The sequence below is a fragment of the Seriola lalandi genome, unplaced genomic scaffold, assembly GCF_002814215.2.
Source record: "Seriola lalandi dorsalis isolate HSWRI2012SDOR001 ecotype SW California unplaced genomic scaffold, Sedor1 jcf7180002052274, whole genome shotgun sequence".
Lineage (NCBI taxonomy): Eukaryota > Metazoa > Chordata > Actinopteri > Carangiformes > Carangidae > Seriola > Seriola lalandi.
In genome coordinates, this window is record NW_019522827.1 from 362,335 (window position 1) to 380,719 (window position 18,385).

General features: G+C 39.0%; 2 protein-coding genes across 3 annotated transcripts; one reads left to right on the forward strand and one right to left on the reverse strand.

Moving 5' to 3' along the window:
* Positions 1-1,605: 1,605 nt before the first annotated feature.
* Positions 1,606-8,546, forward strand: irak4 (interleukin-1 receptor-associated kinase 4). 2 transcript variants are annotated; one of them, XM_023400311.2, is made up of 12 exons: positions 1,613-1,749; positions 1,886-1,979; positions 2,119-2,264; positions 3,088-3,267; positions 3,568-3,728; positions 3,813-3,877; positions 4,901-5,015; positions 5,106-5,215; positions 5,476-5,662; positions 6,205-6,267; positions 6,647-6,811; positions 8,230-8,546. In XM_023400311.2, the coding sequence occupies exons 2-12, from the start codon at positions 1,924-1,926 to the stop codon at positions 8,284-8,286; spliced, it is 1,305 nt and encodes a 434-aa protein (XP_023256079.1). In that variant the 5' UTR covers positions 1,613-1,749; positions 1,886-1,923; the 3' UTR covers positions 8,287-8,546. The 2 variants fall into 2 exon arrangements, with proteins under 2 accessions (XP_023256078.1, XP_023256079.1); XM_023400310.2 differs by having other exon boundaries at positions 1,606-1,984.
* Positions 8,547-8,548: 2 nt separating this feature from the next.
* On the reverse strand, positions 8,549-17,606 carry twf1a (twinfilin actin-binding protein 1a). The gene is made up of 9 exons (XM_023400312.2): positions 17,474-17,606; positions 15,879-15,959; positions 15,533-15,711; positions 14,178-14,273; positions 13,851-13,955; positions 11,617-11,742; positions 10,887-11,037; positions 10,629-10,750; positions 8,549-9,802 (listed from the first exon to the last, which is right to left on the reverse strand). Exons 1-9 carry the CDS (start codon positions 17,496-17,498, stop codon positions 9,635-9,637), a joined length of 1,053 nt encoding a protein of 350 aa, XP_023256080.1. The 5' UTR covers positions 17,499-17,606; the 3' UTR covers positions 8,549-9,634.
* Positions 17,607-18,385: the final 779 nt, after the last annotated feature.

The following is an 18,385-nucleotide window of genomic DNA, read 5'->3' on the forward strand; positions in this document are numbered from 1 at the left end:
CCTGCACAGTGAGTAAACGTTCAGTTTTCTCCAGTTCTTACCTTCTTCTCTGCAGCAAGCAGTGCCATTCATGAATCCAAGTCCATGGGGGTAAAAACAGATACAGGTACTGCCAACAGAAAGAGAGTGAGAGAGTCAAATGATGAGAGTGTAAAAATAATTAAAAGTATAATAATCCACAAAAAAATGCTTAAAACAAGGATGGTATCTGCTATTGCTCTAAAATCAGGTCTTTAGTTATTTAACAAAACACTTGGTCTTATGTTCTACATAGAAATGACCAAAAATAAGTCTATAGCCATACTATCAGTTCAGTGGCTGTGTCAGAAATCCCTTCACTGCCGTATCGTGCGCTATATTCACCTCCAATCATTTCATTGGAATGTCAGAATACTGAGTTTGAAATTCATCAAATATATAGTGCCCCTCAATGCAATTTTATTGATACCCAGAACTCTGCCAGTCTAGAGCTCCACAGCTGTCAGTGATGATGCAAAATGGAAATGAACTGACCTGCCTTCAACTCTGGTATTTAATATGTCGAGCAGATGAATGGGAGCTTATTCCTGTAGGTATAAGTTCACTATCCTGTGAATAGCCATCCCAGAAGATATTAATATTAATACCCATGGTTTTGGTATGAGATGTTTAACAAGCACACACGGCTGCAGTGTTCACATACTTTGTCTAGGCAGTCATAAAAGTGCATATTGGGCCTTTTAAGACTGAGAAAGTAGAGTGAGAATGTTTGTATTTCATTTTATATTTAGATATATTTATATTTATAGAGAGATAGATCCCTATGGGACACTGACACGTATAGATATAGAGATACCATAGGGATCTCTATATCTATAAGTGTTGGTGTTACATAAATATTCAAGGAGGGATATAAAAAATAAAACTATAAAAACTAAATAAATAATCAAGTGCTAATATGCATAGAAAATGCTATTTATCACATTGATTCAACAAATTAATACAATTCAAATTTAACCATGCTTCATTTAGTCATGTTTTTTTGGTTATGTCCCTGTGAGCAGAATAATACATAGCCTGTTAATTCGAATATTATTTCATTTTCATTCATTTATTCAGGGACAGCGCACATTAATCATCATTACTGTAAATGTGCCAGTGTTAGCCCGCTAGCGAATTTGCAGTCCTCAGGCGAAATGTTCTTTGAAACCTAATGGAAATACAAGTCATGACCATGCACGCAAGGTTGATAGAGAAATTATAGGGGGAGGATTAAAATCACTGATCACATTACATTTAAGTAAAAAAGGAAAGTCATTCTATAAAAATAAAATAAAAATCATATTCCCATACAATATTCATAAACTCAGTGGCTCCAAAGAGTGAAGTCTCTTTGTTGTCCACAGGAGGGCGCCGTGATATTATGAACCTATAAACAATCACAGAAGGCGATGTGTGTTTCCATCGCCTTCTGTTCCTCATTCTCTGACAACTACCGTGAAACCACATTGACGGTGTGATTAAAGTGTTAAACAAACCGATATCCAAATATTTCACAGTAGAGACTGACCTTTTTCTACTTCCTACTCTTACTGCCTTTTATTTCCGCATTGTAGGTGGAGACTCTTGTGGGACAGACCTGCTGTGTTACATTGGGGAAGTTGCACAATTTCGGAAAGACACATTTCAATGGTGTGTGAGCGAAATATTCGTGTTTCCGCATTTATGGATGCAGTTCCTGAAAGGATAATACACATCTGTAGCGGCTCTGTAAGTTGTACAGCATGTCAGTGTAACTGTCAGATAAACTGTACACTCGAGTGTCGCCAGTAACTTCTCGTAAAATGAGTAATTCAGTAACTTCGGCTACTTACATTCGCAACCTCAGTTACAGTTTACGTCGCAGGTTGTCGGATTTTTTGGACCCTCAAGACAAGTGGAAAGATGTTATTGTCTCGATACGGAAGCCGAGTGGGGAGCCGAGGTACTCACTGCATAATGTGAGGTACGTTTTTATAGGCCTAGCAGGTAACAGAAAAACTGATGTAGCCACTGAATCGCTGTCAGAGTAGGCCTAGAGTGCTTTAACCGTATCTATCTATCTATCTATCTATCTATCTATCTATCTATCTATCTCAGGAGGTTTGAAGGCCTTGTTGCACAGGGGAGGAGTCCCACAGTTGAGCTGCTGAATGACTGGGGGACCACCAACAGTACAGTGGGTGAACTTGTGGACATTTTGAAGCATCTCAAGTTACTGGCTGCTGCTAGTGTCCTGTTACCTGGTATGATTTTCAAAACCACCTTTTATTACAGACTGCATAATAAGCCTATTTCACTAATCTACAGTCACTGGTAATCATATGTATTATTAAACAGCATCATCCAATTCTTGAAACACCTTTTTCAGTGTCCCAGGTTTAAAAAAAAAAAATTGGTCAGAAAATTAGATACATCATTCTAAATCCTTCAGTACATAAACTTGCCCAGACTTGGATAATGAGGTGCCAAACTATAACAACAAGGGACAGTTAAAGCAAAGATGTTGCTAGAGCGTAACCACGACTAATGTCAATAATTTTAATAAGTTCCAGTGGAAAGACAATGGAAAAAAATGCAGATCCTGACCAGCATTTATCGAATTTAATAATGAATTTTATTTTTGTTCCATACCAGTGGCCTTTCTGTATGGGATTGCATGGCATACAATAATAATACCACATGCTTTCAGCATTTCACATTTGTGTTCTAAAGAAAGTCAAGTGAGTGCTGCACATCCTATGCATGTTCTAAAACAGATGAAAAAAGGAAATGTTTTATATATGCACATAATATAAATCTACAACATAAAAGCCACTATACAGCACATTTGTTTTTGTGTGTTGTCTAATCTTGAAGTCTTTCACAAAATTTATGGTTTTAATTATATTAGAATGTCTCTCCACTGAGTATATTGAAGACAGTATAAAACAGACTTTATGTTTACGTTCATTATGTATTTCTTTCAGCTCGCAAAATGGATGTGGACTGTGTAAACAATAAAAAATATGCTTTTGATTTGTGTATCATATTTTTATGTTTTTTTGGTTTTTTTTTAACCACACACAGTGGAAGAGGCCCCCTCAGTGGCAGAGGCAGAGGCAGAGGCACAGCCAGTCTCTCCAGTAGTAGAAAGAGAAAGTGAGCTTCCGACCAGGCTCCTGACAGAGAGCGAGACACAGCCGCCGCCTGTCAGCTACACTCTGCAGCCACAGACTCTACAGGAGAGCGGTGAACCAAGACAAACAGGTGGCTGCATCTTCACATCACAGTTAATCCACACATCGAGATGATTTTTTTGGCTGTGTTAACACAGTGCATTTGTAATCTGTACATGAGACAAGGTTGGGAAGCGTATGGCATTAAACAACAGTCATAGTCAGTTGAAAACCTTAACATCAGTTTGAATTGTTTAAGCATGTTAATTGAAATATCATATTCCCCTTTTAAAAAAAAATATATGATTTTACATAAATGGCCAGCAGGTGGCAGGAGTGGGGCCTTAACCACAAAAGTTAACATGACAGTTTTGTGTGTGTCCCTCATCAGGTTTCTCCAGTTTTATGTACAATGACCTGATGGAGATTACCGGCAACTTTGATGACCGTCCCATGTCAGACGGAGGCAGCAGACTTGGAGAGGGAGGCTTTGGCACTGTATACAAAGGTCTTCTGAATGACACACCTGTTGCAGTGAAAAAGCTCAATCCAGTGAGTGAAAATATTTTTCATACCAAGCTCAAACCTTTGTAGATAATCTGTGTAAATCACAACGCGAAATATGATCTCGTTTAGATGGAGGACGTTTCACCGGACGAGCTCCATGTTCAGTTCTATCAAGAGATCCAAACTCTGAAAGTGTAAGTTTCGTCTTCTGTCTATATCCTTGTTAATCAGTTTGATTTAAAGTGACTCACAGACACCTCATAAACACGACATTTTATTAGCTAGAGGAGACAAGCTGTTTCTGAAGCAGAGATCTTACTCATAGTAATGGAACTTGAGAGAATGAAAGGATTAATAGTTTTGGGAAAAGCGTCATGAGTCATGCATCAAATACACTAGTCTCAGATTTAATGGATGCTTATACCCAATCATTCTCATTACTATGATTAATTAGAAAGTAAATGTTTGATACAGATTTCTTTTTGTGTGATTGGTAGAGTTTTGTACAGATCACAGTTGCGGTACATTGTGCATTGACACTGAGAAATCTACATGTATTAAAGGAATAGTTGAAGATTTTGGGAAACACTTTTAAAGCGAGAATATGTAGCTTTCACAAATCAGTCAACTCAGCGGTTTTGCTGCTACAGCTGTACACGGTCTGGTATGACCAGTGGCTCACAGTGGCATGGTGATATTGCTGTCACTGACATTAAGTCAGATCACTCTTTTTTTCCACTTGCAACCGTTGCAACAGGTTGTAGCATTTAGCATTATCCCATGTCACTTGTGTGCCAATATTGGTCACTATTCAGTAAATCTACACGGGGAAACAGCCAGCCTGCCTCTGTCCACAGGAAACAAAATCCATCTAGTAGCACCACTAAATTTTTTTTTTTGTAAGGATCAAACAAAAGAAGTAAAACATGTTAATTAGTGAGCTTTAGACGTGCTGCTGGGAAGATTTTGTTACCTTAAATGGACCGTCCCAGCTGTTTTCCCTTGTTTCCAGTCTTTATGCTAAGCTAAGCTAACTGTCTCTTGGCTGCAGTTACATATGTAGCATGCAGGCATGAGAGTGGTATCAATTTTGTCATCTAACTCTCAGCACAGAAAGCAAATAAGCACATTTCCCAAAATGTATAACTATTTCTTTCCACCCAACCTGCTGCAGGTTAGCATAATGACTCATATATTCATAACTGTTTGTTCCACAGGTTGAAACATGAGAACCTGGTTGACATGGTTGGATTTTCCTGTGATGGGCAGCACCCATGTTTGGTGTATGCCTTTATGGCCAATGGTTCTTTGCTAGACCGGCTGGCTTGCTTGGTAAACACCATCTACACTCTACCTACTTTACTCTTCTAGTACATGAGCTTTCACACCGATAGTTCAGCTGTATGCTTTCTGTCCTTTCAGGATGATAGTCCTCCACTGTCCTGGAGACAGAGGTGCTTGATAGCTGAGGGGACAGCACGAGGCCTGGAGTATCTGCACAGCAACCATCATATCCACAGAGATGTTAAAAGGTACATTAAGTGATGTCTTTCCTCTTTTTCAGTGCCCTGTAAATGATCTTTTCTTAAGGGAATAGTTAGACATTTTGGTAAACACTCTCATTCACTTTGTTGCAGAAAGTTAGATGAAAAGATTGATACCACTTTCACGTATGACACTAAAGCTAGTTAGGCTAATTAGCCTAGCTTAGCATAAAGACTGAAAACAGTTTTGTCGCAGATTAAACAGAGTTAAACACAAATTGCTCATAGTGTTTTTTTTTTCCTGTTAGTGCAAATATCCTGTTAGATGAAAAACTTGTGGCAAAGATCTCAGACTTCGGGCTGACGAGAGCGTCGGCCAAACGGACGTCAACAACCATGATGACGGAGAGGATTGTGGGCACCCGTGCATACATGGCACCCGAGGCCCTCAGAGGAGAGATCACACCAAAATCCGATGTCTTCAGCTTTGGAGTGGTGGGTTTTCTGCAGACACACACACACGCACACCGGACACATACACGCGCGCACACACACACACATAGATAGGGATATTATGTCAGGAAAGGAGAAACTGCCAGTGTAATGTAAATATATAGAAGACAGCTCAGCAGAGTGCAAAGTTCTCCTAAACTACTGACACACACATAATTGCAGAACACAAACATTAGAGTATACATTTCTTCCCATTTGTGAAAATAGAGCTCTGTTTTATGTATCATCTGTCATTATTTTATACAAAAAATTTTAAATCAGTTTAAGGGCACAGCTGTACCACAGTAGTAGCTATAAATATAAAACCCATTATCCATTGTTTGACATTGGCTGAATGATTTATAGGGTCAGCACTGTATAAAACTGCCTGACCTTCAGTATAGTACAGTACAGCTTATATGACTTGTTGGGACAGCTGTGGAAACACTGCAGTGTCTGTGGAGGTACTTGGCACATGGCGAGGTAATAAAGGTTTTCTGTCGTCCAGAGCCATGTGATTAACTCCATCTCTCTGACATCTACAGGTGTTGCTAGAAATATTGTCTGGACTCCCGCCAGCCTGTGAAAACCGGGAGCCACAATTCTTGGTAAGCAGCACAAAAGAAGCTTTCACTGTGCGGCGATCAAGTAACAGTTTGCGATTACATCTTATTAAAGACTTAGCATCTAATTAGTAAGGGAGCGTTATCAGTTAGTAGTCATTAAAGGGTAACTGAAACGCATTCGAACCCAAGTTTCATCTGTGCTGAGCGTACACTGAGCAACTTAAAACTGCTGTTCAGACGGTGATACACAAATCCATTTCTTGCACTGTGTATAAAATGGACAAACCAAGAACCTTCAGCATGATGAAAGCAATAATCCTAATTTGAAATCTACGCAACATTTTCTTCAAATTATGGCTTTTAAAGTTTACCGCTGCCCTCGGTCACCTGTTGTGGGATTTTCCCTCCCTCGCTCCCCCAGATGGAGTTTACGTATGACATAGATGACGAAGACGAGGAGCTGACTCTGGAGGCCTTTCTGGACAAAAAGATGGGAGACTGGGAGCTGAGCCAGGTGGAGACTACTTACTCTTTGGCTTGTAACTGCCTCCATGACAGGAAAAACAGACGGCCAGTCATCAAACAGGTACAGTGAGGAAAGACACTGCTGCTGTGTTGGCATTCGCACCACTTTCAGTACATCACTTTGAGCATGATACCATTAAGCAATTCATTCTTCATAATGCAGTGCTCAAATGCTGATATCTACGTTGCTGTAATCTTTCCTCCTGTGCATAATAGCCATGAATCGATCCTTGCCGTGCACACATCTAATGTAAGAGATGGGGGACAGAGTTCAAGTGGGTGTGTTTTCTGTCATAGAGAGGAGCAAGACTTGATAATAATTCAAACGGGAATAACATGCCTAACTAACACTTATTATAACTTGTTTTCCTACTGCACTGAAGCTTTAGTGATGTCCCTCACTTTGGATTAAAGCGTCTGCTAACTGACTAAATGTGAATGTAAAGAACAGCATGCACTTTAAAAACACTCTTTGCTTAAAGGAGTTTATAGTGTTGCACTAATGAAAAGTGAAGTCGGGATGCTTGTTTCATCATCAATTTGGAAAATTTACACAAATTGTCAGATGCAGCCCTACAGATCAGATATCAGAAAGGTGTGGTGGGAGGGGGTTTCATATGCTGTTTGACCATCTGACGAGCTCTTCATTTGTAAAGCATGCAGACTCATTTACAGCAACTGATGAGTCTTTCAGAAATGTGAAAAATGTGAACCTAGTGTTTAAGAGCGCCTGAATCTGTGGTCAAAAAAAACAAAAAACATTTGTCCTTTGGTCTTTTTATGAAGGGATCAAACTACAAATATCAATAAAGTGACATTATTATTCAGACTTAAGCATCTGTGGTGAAGGTCTTTGTATATTCTTCAGGACACAAAGAATAGTAACAGGATGAAGTCACAGCCACGTTAGCTGCTCTTGAAGGCTGTACTTAGTCACAGTGTTGCTTTGAGCTAAATGCTAACCTCAGCGTTCTAACATGCTCATAATGACAATGCCAACATGCTGGTGGTTAACAGTTCATGTAAATGTTTACCATGGCTTACCAAGGCTCATGGGAATGTCATTAGTCTCACTGTTATTTGGACATATTTTGATCTGATGATGTTGCTGGAGCAAAAGTTGTAAGAATGCCTCCTCTGTGGATCATTGTCTGAAACGTGTCATGGCACTCCAAGCTGTTCACATTCAGCTTGGACCAAAAGTAGTGAACTTCTCAAAATAATTATAATGCCATCCATGCAGCCGCACCTATAGTGTGGCAGAAAGAAAATAAATAAATTTACTGTGGAAAAAACAGTTAAACACTGAAGGAACTGACACACAAAAATATTACATGGGATTTGCTGTAGCCTTGATTAAATTAAATGTTTTTCTGTATTTAATGTAAGGTTCTATTTTGTATATGTAAATGACAAAATACACAAGTTCATGTATTTTTATTTGTAGACTGTCTGTCTTATTAATGTCTGTCTTCACAGGTCCTGTCCGAACTTAAAGGGGTTGTCAAAAGCATATCAGTGGATTTTCGGGCATAACATCCCAGAGAGGAAACAAGATATCTACGCCTGCTCCAATCAATGCACAGATTGATTGAATATATTTCTGTCAGATAAATTAATGTTGCTTGTTGACTGTGACTAGCCAAAAGGTATTTTTTAGATCAATATCTCTTTCTTTTACCTTATTTTAGATGATTTACTATATTTTTGCTAAGAAGCATGTAGCTCAGGTTTTAGTGTTTCTACCATGTATTTATTGTGAATACAGTAAAAGGAATAAAATGATTCAAACAAAATATGTGATTTAAATATTTTATTTTTCTTCTTTTAAAAGAAAGATTTGTAAGAAAACATAAGACCAAACATGATTTTCTTTTCTATTATAATGACACTGTATGAATATAAAGGGATTATCCCTTCGAACATGAGGTGAGCTTAGTAGTTTGCCTAATATTAATCAGCAGACCAGTGGATGTGGCAACATTTTGATCAAGGTACTTATAGAACTCCCTTTCCTATCCGGTTGCTTGGCTTTCCCTTTTGTACGGGAATCAGCAATGTTTGAGTAGCTTCCTCTTTGTGAAATCTGAGATGTATTGATGTAATATTTCTGGAAGCCCCTGTTCTTTCCACTGTGATCCTCACCGACACTGACAATCACCAGAACAGACCAGACTGTTTCTTAATCATAGAGCATCACACAGCTACAATATGTACATTTACAGCACTTGCATAGAAAAATAAGTTTCTCAGCAGATGATTTTTTTTTTTCATGTAAACCACAGTTATATCAAAAAAGAAGGAAATTTTCCAATATAAAATGCACTGTTAAAATGAATCAAGAGACACAAGTGGGATCATTATATCTTTTCTGCTTTGGAGCACCTCATTGTGCAAACAGTAGGAGACAAATGTAGAACACATGAAACATGGAAACATTAATGGACACGGACTTAAGGAATGCAAGTTAAGAATTCTAGCATGTGAACTCAAAATGGGGAAATTTCATCATATTGGCGCAAGTTCACAGTCGCACTAACATTTCTCAGAGTTGGCAATGATGTAAAAACCTCAAGTTTGACTTGTTTGGGCGTCTTTGAATCACTGTAAATTCATTTTTGTGAATGTACTAACATACATAAATACGCTTCCATTTGGCGGGCTACAAATGGAAATTCTGAAGTGTGTCATTGCTCAGTTGTCCTTGGCGTGCATAGTTGGGTCTCTGGGTGACATGTGTGGGAATTTGAGGTTGTTGTCTTATTCTTTTAAACAAGCGTGTCAAATATGATCCCCCCCCCCCCCCCCCCCCCCCCATCACAGGAATGTTCCACTGTGGAACGTGCTCAGGGTGGAGGTGGTGGTCGGAAGCTGAGGTGTCTGTTTAATCTTCCTCCTCTCCCTCTGCGGGTGGCCGGGTGATGCGGCGGCCACCCCTCTTCCCTGCAGGGCCTTTGGGCTTGGCGAAGGCCTGCTTGTGTGCATGCTGCTTGGGATGCACCTCCTCATACATAAAATCACTGGTCAGTTCGTCCCCGTTTTCAATCTCCAACTGGAAAACACAAGAAAATTCGAGCAGATGAGCCACACAGCAAAACCAACCATCAACTCACACTCCAAAAGGAATATATCTACTTTTTTGGCAGTTATGGGATGTTTTTGATGTCCATCAGTTACAATTATCATTTCAAACTCCGTATGACCCATACTACTCACATAACCTCATGAATTTACTTGTCAAAAATCATTCTGGAAGCCCCTGAAAACTAAATCTCAAATCAACTTCAAACCACAAAGTTGTGATGTTTCTTTGTTATTTCATATTAGACATTTTTGTCTCTTGTCTGTGTTTTTCTCACTGGTTTGATGTGAGCAGGAAAAAAATTACACCATAGACTTTTGTGCATGAATAAACATTGAGCATATTTGAAGAAGTCACACTTCCCAGTAAATCAAATCTGATCAAACTACTTGTTTATAGAATGTCAGAAAACAGTTGAATAAATCCCCATAATGTGTTCAAATTGCTTGTTTTATTCAGCCAACAGTCTTTAACAAACAGATACTCAGTTCACTGTCATATATGACATACTGTATATGAAAAGCAACACATCTTCACATTTGAGAAGCTGGAACTAGTGAAGCCATTTTTTGCTTGAAAAATAACAACCTACTATCAAAATGATAACACACACACAGTCGTGACAATGCAGATTCCTTTTGCAGTGTTAACCTCTTAATAACTTACACCTGATGATTTCTTATTTTATCATGAATATTCAAAATTTTGGAGACATAGTCAAGATATAAATCCAAGTTTTCCAAAGTTTTTCCATGCTGTTCACCACATTCTCTTATTATGACAAAATGTTTCTTACCTTTTTCTCAATCTCAATGTGGAGATTGTTTTCCACCATGTCAACCAATGGATTTTTGCAGCTGGAATACAGCATCCTCTCTCGGATGCTACACTTGTACCCAGGCATAGAATAAATGAAGACTGCAAAAGCAAATAAGACAATGAGAGGAGTGGACACAAAGAACCATTCAGAGCAATGAAAAAAAAAAAAAAAAACTGAACGGAAATGATATGGGATGTGTCAGCTGTGTATAATCACTTGTGGGAATCTACTCACCAGTGGACTCTAAGTAGTCGCCTTCATGGGAATGTTTGTAGAGGAAGAAGTGGTAACGTGCAGAATCTTTAGGGATTCTCATTGGCAGGTCTTTCAGCTCTGTTGGCTCAGTGTTGGACAATCGAATCAGCTCCTGTGCAGCGTCTACTTGCTGTTGAGAAATGCGAAAAAATTTATTTTATTTTTTAAAGTTACTAACAAGGTTGGTGGCGTGCACTCCTAATCACAAAAGTCCTTGCTTTGAATTCCAGAACAATTAGGGAAATCTGCGGTGCGGACAGTGAATAGCAAACCATATCCCTTTCATCTCAGGTGTGTCCGAGTAAAACATTTACTCAACAGTGGCTGGCGTGCTGCTCTGCAGTCAGCAGGAATACTTCAGTGGATAAATACAACATAACATGCTGCTGTCTTGAAAAGCTTTTAGGCTAACAAACAAAAAGGCAACTGAGACAAGGCCACGAGAGTGACACAATTATTCCTTTGTACTTTGCACTGATCTGATCTTGTGACATGAACCCTTTGAATTTCAATGAGAAGATTCGACACACAAAGGCTTTTTGGGCCAAACGAGCCATTGTGTCAGTCCGTAAACAACTCCTGACCAAAAAACATCTCCAAACAATACAAACACAAAAGGGCAGAGAATTGATTTGCTCATTCAAATTAGTGGCCTGTCAAAGGTTACCTTCTCACTAATGATTTCAATGATTTTCTCCTAGGAACTCACCAGTTGTACATAGTTAATTTTCTTGTCTCTAAAGCGTTCAAGTGCTGCAACAGCGTCTTTGTGAATAGGGAAAGCCACTCCCTGCAGAGTCTGCTGCTTGGTGTCCACACTGATGTCCGTCTGCACCTGATCACACCACAAACACAGACACACACACACACACACACACACACACACACACACAGACACACACAAACCAGAAAAACATGAGGCACTTGACTTTTCTATTCTCCCACCATGGTCACTGTGATACACTGAGTTACAGCTATGGTAAATAGGTCGTTCATTAGGCTGATCAGTGCATTACTTCAAATAACACATGGTTAGTATTAATATAAATACACTCAAAAATAGAACATATTCTCTCTATATACACATTTATGCAGAAACATGCTCCAAAACAGAGAAAATGCGGTATATAGTACTGCAGTACAGTTTCTAACATGGTCTCGGCTTATCGTATTCACAAGACTGTGTCTATATACACACACACACACCCAGATGCTTCTATGACTACATTGTGTTGACATGCTTGTGACATTATGTCATCATGCTGACTATTCTAAGTTATAGATAGAACAAATGACTCCTCAATTCAGCTCTGGTCTTTAAATTCAATCATAGGAGGCAAAAAAACAATGTTCTTTCCAAGCATTAACAGGTTTCCACTGATGATTATAGTGTCCTAATGACTTGTGATTTACAATAAATGTTCTTTATTTTAGTTATCAGCAAATAAAAAGGCTTACAAGTGCAACAAGCAGCTTGAATGCTAGAGCATGATGATTACAGATGAGGTGGTTGTATCAGAAGTGACAAGGCGCCTCCATGAAAATCACAGAAAACTGGAAACGCTGGGGGATTACACTGATGGATTGCTTCTATTTTTAGAGCCTTGTTCCCACAAAATGAAATGCCGTGCAAACATGATTGAGCCTCCGATGTAGCTACCTCGCATACCAAAAAGGATTGTGGGTATTTTTTATCCATCTGCTTAGTAAAAAGGCAGGAAGTCTCCGAGGCACGGCAATGATAAATATTTCAAAGCCTCTTTTTCATCCAGGCTGTACAGATTAATGGTATATTATCTTCCTTCAACAGCTGGTCAAGTGGGACGAGCACAAACCTCACTTCCCATTTGCTCTGCTGCTTTTAATTGACCGTACTTTGGAGAAGGACTGCACCACTCAAAGCATTTCCATATATGGTAAGAAAGACAGTTCTTGTTTATGTGGCAGACTGGGAGGGAAGCAATCAGAACAGGTTGTTTCTCTGAAAAGAACACAAGCCGATTTGGGTTTATTTTAGAGGAAAGGTCCCTTAAAGTCTGAAAAGTGAAACTTCACACGCTGCTTTTTTAACTTTGCCGTTAACAGCCCTAAAGCCCTTCACGTAAGCAGGGTAAATACTGCCGGCGTCATTAGCAGCATGCAATGGATATCACATTACAGTATTTCTCTGATCTTATCACTGCAACCGACAAAGAATAGGTACAATGACACAGCTCATATGTGCTCCATGCAAAATCACTGCCAAGTACTTGGAGCTACAGAGCTCTTTCATTTGCATGTATCACTCAACATGGAAATAATAGACATGATCACTCATAAAAAGGGCTCTTCCTTAACTGCTTAGCTGCTCAGGCTGAGCAGGGTTTACACCTGTAAACAAAACTTTTTGTGGCGCTATGAGGGTGAGCTGGACAAGCCTAATAGAGTCATCCTTGCAAACATCCTGCTGCTCTAGTGTATCAGCATCTTTGCACTGTAGTCATACTGCCAGGCAAGCATATGCACACTTGCACTAGAGCTGACCTTGTGCTGTTTGGAAGGATGCATCGCCGGCCTTCATTGATACTCCACACTGTTTCTGGTGGGATTTACAGCTCTCACACACACACACACATACACACATACACGGGAGATGTGATTAGGAGGAATACTGCTGTGAGCTGAGGGACGCTATTTTTCTCACCCACCAAAGCCTCAATGTGTTAGGGTGACATAGTGTCATCGCTTTTCAGAACTGAAACAGAGAAGAAGCCTAAACCACACCCACTTCCAGAGCACTTCAAGCCATACAGGCTGTCAACAGGTGATGCTATCTGTGTACACAATCACTGTGAAGTAAGCCATTCTGTCTTAAGATGATCTCAAACATGAACAACGACCGAGAAATGAAATATCTGACACTTGTCTGAGTTTGTGTGTTTGCTTGTATGCGTGCATTTTTACCTCGTTTAGTTTAATCTGTCTCAGTTCCTCCTCTGCTGCAGTGAGGGGCAGGGGGGCCGCCTGCGAGGTCAGATATTTCTTGTATCCACTAAGATTCAAATCATCCTGCGGGCCAAATAAATAAATAAATAATCACAATGACATATCAAACAGCAATACAAGTTGATACACTAATACATTATTGCTCGTATCAGTTGACATAAACATATAAGAGTGAAGCTTAACTTGTTAAAAGTAAAGCTTCTGAAGCTTCTAAGTGATGCTTCGGTGCATAAAAGAGCTTTTCACATCATTTCAAGTATTTTTGTACAATTAATCCAAACCAACCTTTGCGGTGGCGAAAATCTCATCCTTGATGTGCCCGCCTCCAAACTCTTTCTTCAGTGTGGCTCTGGTAGCAGCGTATAACATTTTATGTCGCACCTGTTAGGAATATTAAAAAAATGCGTATTATTTAGAAAGCTTTAAAAAACAAACAAAAAAAAAAACCTAAAGAAATATTTTCTGATGGCCTGTAATTTTGTTAATTTATCTTTTCCTTGGTTATGAGTGTTTAATGAAGAATATCAGAGGATGAAAATTCATGTTATAGGCCAAACTTAACTGTAATTGTGCTTCATGGCTGCTTATACACTTCATTGATTAAAAGGTGACCTGTCGAGTTTTCTTGTGAATAAACAAAGTTTTGGTTTACATTCAAAACACACTGAGTATCATTGAGGTGTAACAAATATGTTGCTTTGGCATTCCTATGTTTTTAAGTGTTAATGCCAATGGTAGATTGCAAAAACAAATAAAAAGGGTACACTCTCATAAAATGCTCCATTGCTTCATAGCACTACTAGTGGTGAAAACTCCACAGGGTACCTTTAAATACCCGCTGAAACATGTGATTTTAAGCTATATAAATACAGCTGACTTCACATGCCAAATCAAAAATTAGGCCTCACTTTGCCTGAACCAAATGAATGCAAAACAGTTAAGGCAGCAGCATGCAGTGGTTGTGAAATGATTTTGCAACTTCCAGACAAGCCTCGACCTGAAACTCTGCTTTGAGCTGGAGGACGGGAATGTTAAGCTCAGCTATGTCTCTCAGAAAGCGAATCTGAGCTCAGTTCCACCATGCAGTTAGAGCGCTACAACATCCTGCATGGCATTTTATTTTGGCACTGGCCTCTCGTTGCAACATTCCTCTTTCCACTGCCACAGAAACAACATTTGTATGTCTATTTGTCATGGCTATTTTGAATCGCTGTGAGTCCACATCACAAGTGGTTCATCAAGTTTCAGCGGAACCAAATAACAATGACTTGGGTGACATTGTATGAGTCAAGAACACACCAAAAACAAAACACACATTTCCATAACAAGGAACAACACAATGTGATAATCCTGTTTCACCTAAAAGCACTAAGAGGGTGAATTTTAAGTCAGAGCTGAGAAGATTAATGTGAGCGCCATGTTGTTTGGAAAACACCATAATTTACCTACATTTAGATTTCCAAAGGTCTGGTAAGAAATGATGAATGAACTGCTGCCAACAGTTATCCAGGTTTTTCAACAAGCATAAAAAGAACTGCTGCCTTGATGTGGTTAACCCCACCCAACTGACACTCACAGCAGAGGAGGGCAAATACTATGTAGCGTGGACAGCTATTCATTAAAGCCGGTAGTTTCCTTACAGTAGAGTGGTCTGGTGACCAGGCCAGGAAGATCCACTCGTAGCCCTGGTTGTTAGTGGAGTCCAGTCGGTACAGAACGTAGCAGGGCACGTCATCCTCCAGGAGTGGCAGCACTAAGGAATCATACTCCTGGTCCCACTTCTTTGATGCTTTCCTGGTGGCGCCCAGACTGAGCTGTTCTGGAAAGCAGATGTGTGCGACAAAAATGTCAACAGAGCATGGATTTGTTAGTCATGCTGACATTCTGATGTCAGCCTTAGCAAAGGTTTGGGTAGAAATATGATTTAAGACTTTTCTTGGCAGGGGAAGCTGTAAACAAACTCCGGGACTCTTGGACACTGCTTACCATCTTCAATGACGATCTTTAAGACTCGATATTGGTCTCCGCTCCTGGCATTGGCGAAGACATCCTTCACATCATTACCCGCTGAAAAAAAAAAAAAAAAAAACCACACAGAGAAGGGGTCAGTCTCTGTTTTAAACACATGCTTGCTAGACAGCAACGCACTCCTGCTAACATGGCCATTTTAAGCCCTGGCTCCTACATTTACACTGAAAAGCTTCATAAATCTCAATAACCTGTGAAAACAACCAGATGTTAGATATTATATAAAGTACATACAATTATCCTGTCATGTCAATTTAATAACATATAGCCCATTACCAAGTATCTCTCATATTTTGCCTTTAAACACACTCTAAGAAACTCCTTGTTCCTATATGTGGGAACAGCAGAAAAATTTTAATAAATAATATAATAATAAATCTTGTCTCCAATTCGCATTCAAACCAGCACCTTGACTATTTTAGCTGCAGTGACTCTGCAGTTTTTCCATTGTAACAACCCTGCAACAGCTGAGGAACAAGGTCAACAACAAATATATGTAAGACTGCAATATGATTACTAATTTCATTTTGATAATGCAGAAAGGTTGAACTGCAAAACTGTTTTCTATAACACAGACAGGAAAGTGTGATTAGAGACCAGAACACATTTATTGCACAGGGTTTTGTGCATTCAAGAACTGTTATTCACTTCTTTTGCTACAGGTATAGTCTTGTCAGCTATAGACAGGTACTGAGTATATAAATGGAATATGGAATAGAATGGGCCCTGTATTAGGCTGTGCACAAATGTAAAAAAAAAAAAAAAAAAAGATCAGGGTATTGAAAGATATAAAACCTTTAGTCTTCTTCAGAATAACTTGACTCATTTTGACAGTTGAGTAAAACACACACAGGCTCAACTCATCTGATAATAAGTCTAATCAAAATCAAATGCACATGTATGATGATTTAAGACCAGTGTTGATCGGTGGCATGGAGTTACTACGGACATTTACAATCGCTACATCTCCCTGTCTATTATTTACTCAGCTAAATTGCATACTGCCTTGCCCCAGGCTAAATAGAATTGTGGTTACAGACGTAAACAATTCTGCGGTGCTGCTGCCATATATAACAGGGCATCCCTCCCTACACTGAGATTTACTTTTATAATTACACACTCCAGGTAATACCAGTGCTATTCTCATATTTATAAAACGCGACCGGTTTGCCAGGCCAGCAGTTTGTTTAAATGAAGGCGTCGCCCATCCATTCAGAGGGCTACACTAACGTTACTGAATTTAAGCTCTATATAGCGCATAAAAGGCCTTTGAACAGTGAAAAGGGGACACAGCAGGTTTAGTTTAGCGGACCAGTAAACTGGCTAAAGACTCTGAGATTATCCTTCGTAGTCCTGAAAGTGCCCAAACAGGGCACCGCTGGTCACACACACATCACGGTAGCTCAGAGCTAGCTAGGAGTGGCTAGCTCACTTGACGCTAGCTTCTCGTTGCAATGAATTGTTGCAGGTACTTCAAGCTCGTCCGGGAATCACGCACTCGCACAACAAAACACATAAACACAGAGACACTGAAAGCAGACAAACGCATCTACCTTGAATGCCCGTTTGATGTGACATTGTGTCTGTCGTCGGATAAAGGGCTGATGCAGCTGATCAGGCGAAACCAGGGCAGAGAAGCAGGAAGTGGACTACATCGACAAGAGCCGCCCCAAATCCTTCGTCATCAACATCGAAATCACATGACTAATTTTCATTTGGATTATATCCATAAAAGTCAAGTGTTAAAAACGAAACCCTCTTTTTGTACCTCTAAAAATGAAGCAGAGTCTTATATTAGATCATTATCAATCTGATGTAAAAGAAAAACTGTGAAATCTTAAATTACAAATGTAGCAAATTAATATAATTTTACTTAATATATATATATATATATAAATTATATTAATTTGTATATATACATATATACACACAATTTGTTTAACATATTTTTTACTGTACCATTTTCAGATTGTATTTAATTGTGTCAGTTGTGTCGCTGTATATCTGTTATGTGTACATGTATAGCCATATATACATACACATATACCATTTCAGGTAAAAGTCCTGCTTTTACTTTCAAGTGAAAGTCCTGTGTTCAAAAACATCTAAATCTGCAAAGTAACTGTAGCTGTGAGATAGAATAAGTTCAATATTTGCCTCTAAATTGCGGTGGAATAGAAATATAAATGGAAATGCTGGAAGTACAAGTACCTAAAAATTGCACTTAAGCACAGTATTTATAAATACTGTGCTTAAGTGCAATTTTTCTTCTTAGTTATAAGTAAATGTATTGCACCAGTGAAAAATAATAATACTACGACCAATATAATATAATATAATATAATAACACTTCAGTGTTAGTAAAAGCTTAATGCCTGTTTGGCCTGTATACGTTAAGATTATGGTATATTTATTGATTGATTCTTAGTATATTTAATTATAATTTCCCGTTCGATCAGGATTAA

Bases quoted from the DNA above. Each gene is read 5' to 3' on its own strand.
- irak4 (XM_023400310.2), top strand. From the start codon at position 1,824: ATGAGTAATTCAGTAACTTCGGCTACTTACATTCGCAACCTCAGTTAC. The intron at 1,985-2,118 runs GTACGTTTTTAT...TATCTATCTCAG, and splicing joins TACTCACTGCATAATGTGAG to GAGGTTTGAAGGCCTTGTTG. The intron at 2,265-3,087 runs GTATGATTTTCA...AACCACACACAG, and splicing joins TGCTAGTGTCCTGTTACCTG to TGGAAGAGGCCCCCTCAGTG.
- twf1a (XM_023400312.2), bottom strand. From the start codon at position 17,498: ATGTCACATCAAACGGGCATTCAAG. The intron at 15,712-15,878 runs GTAAGCAGTGTC...TCTGCTTTCCAG, and splicing joins AAAGATCGTCATTGAAGATG to AACAGCTCAGTCTGGGCGCC. The intron at 11,743-13,850 runs GTAAAAATGCAC...TGGTGTGATCAG, and splicing joins GACAGATTAAACTAAACGAG to GTGCAGACGGACATCAGTGT.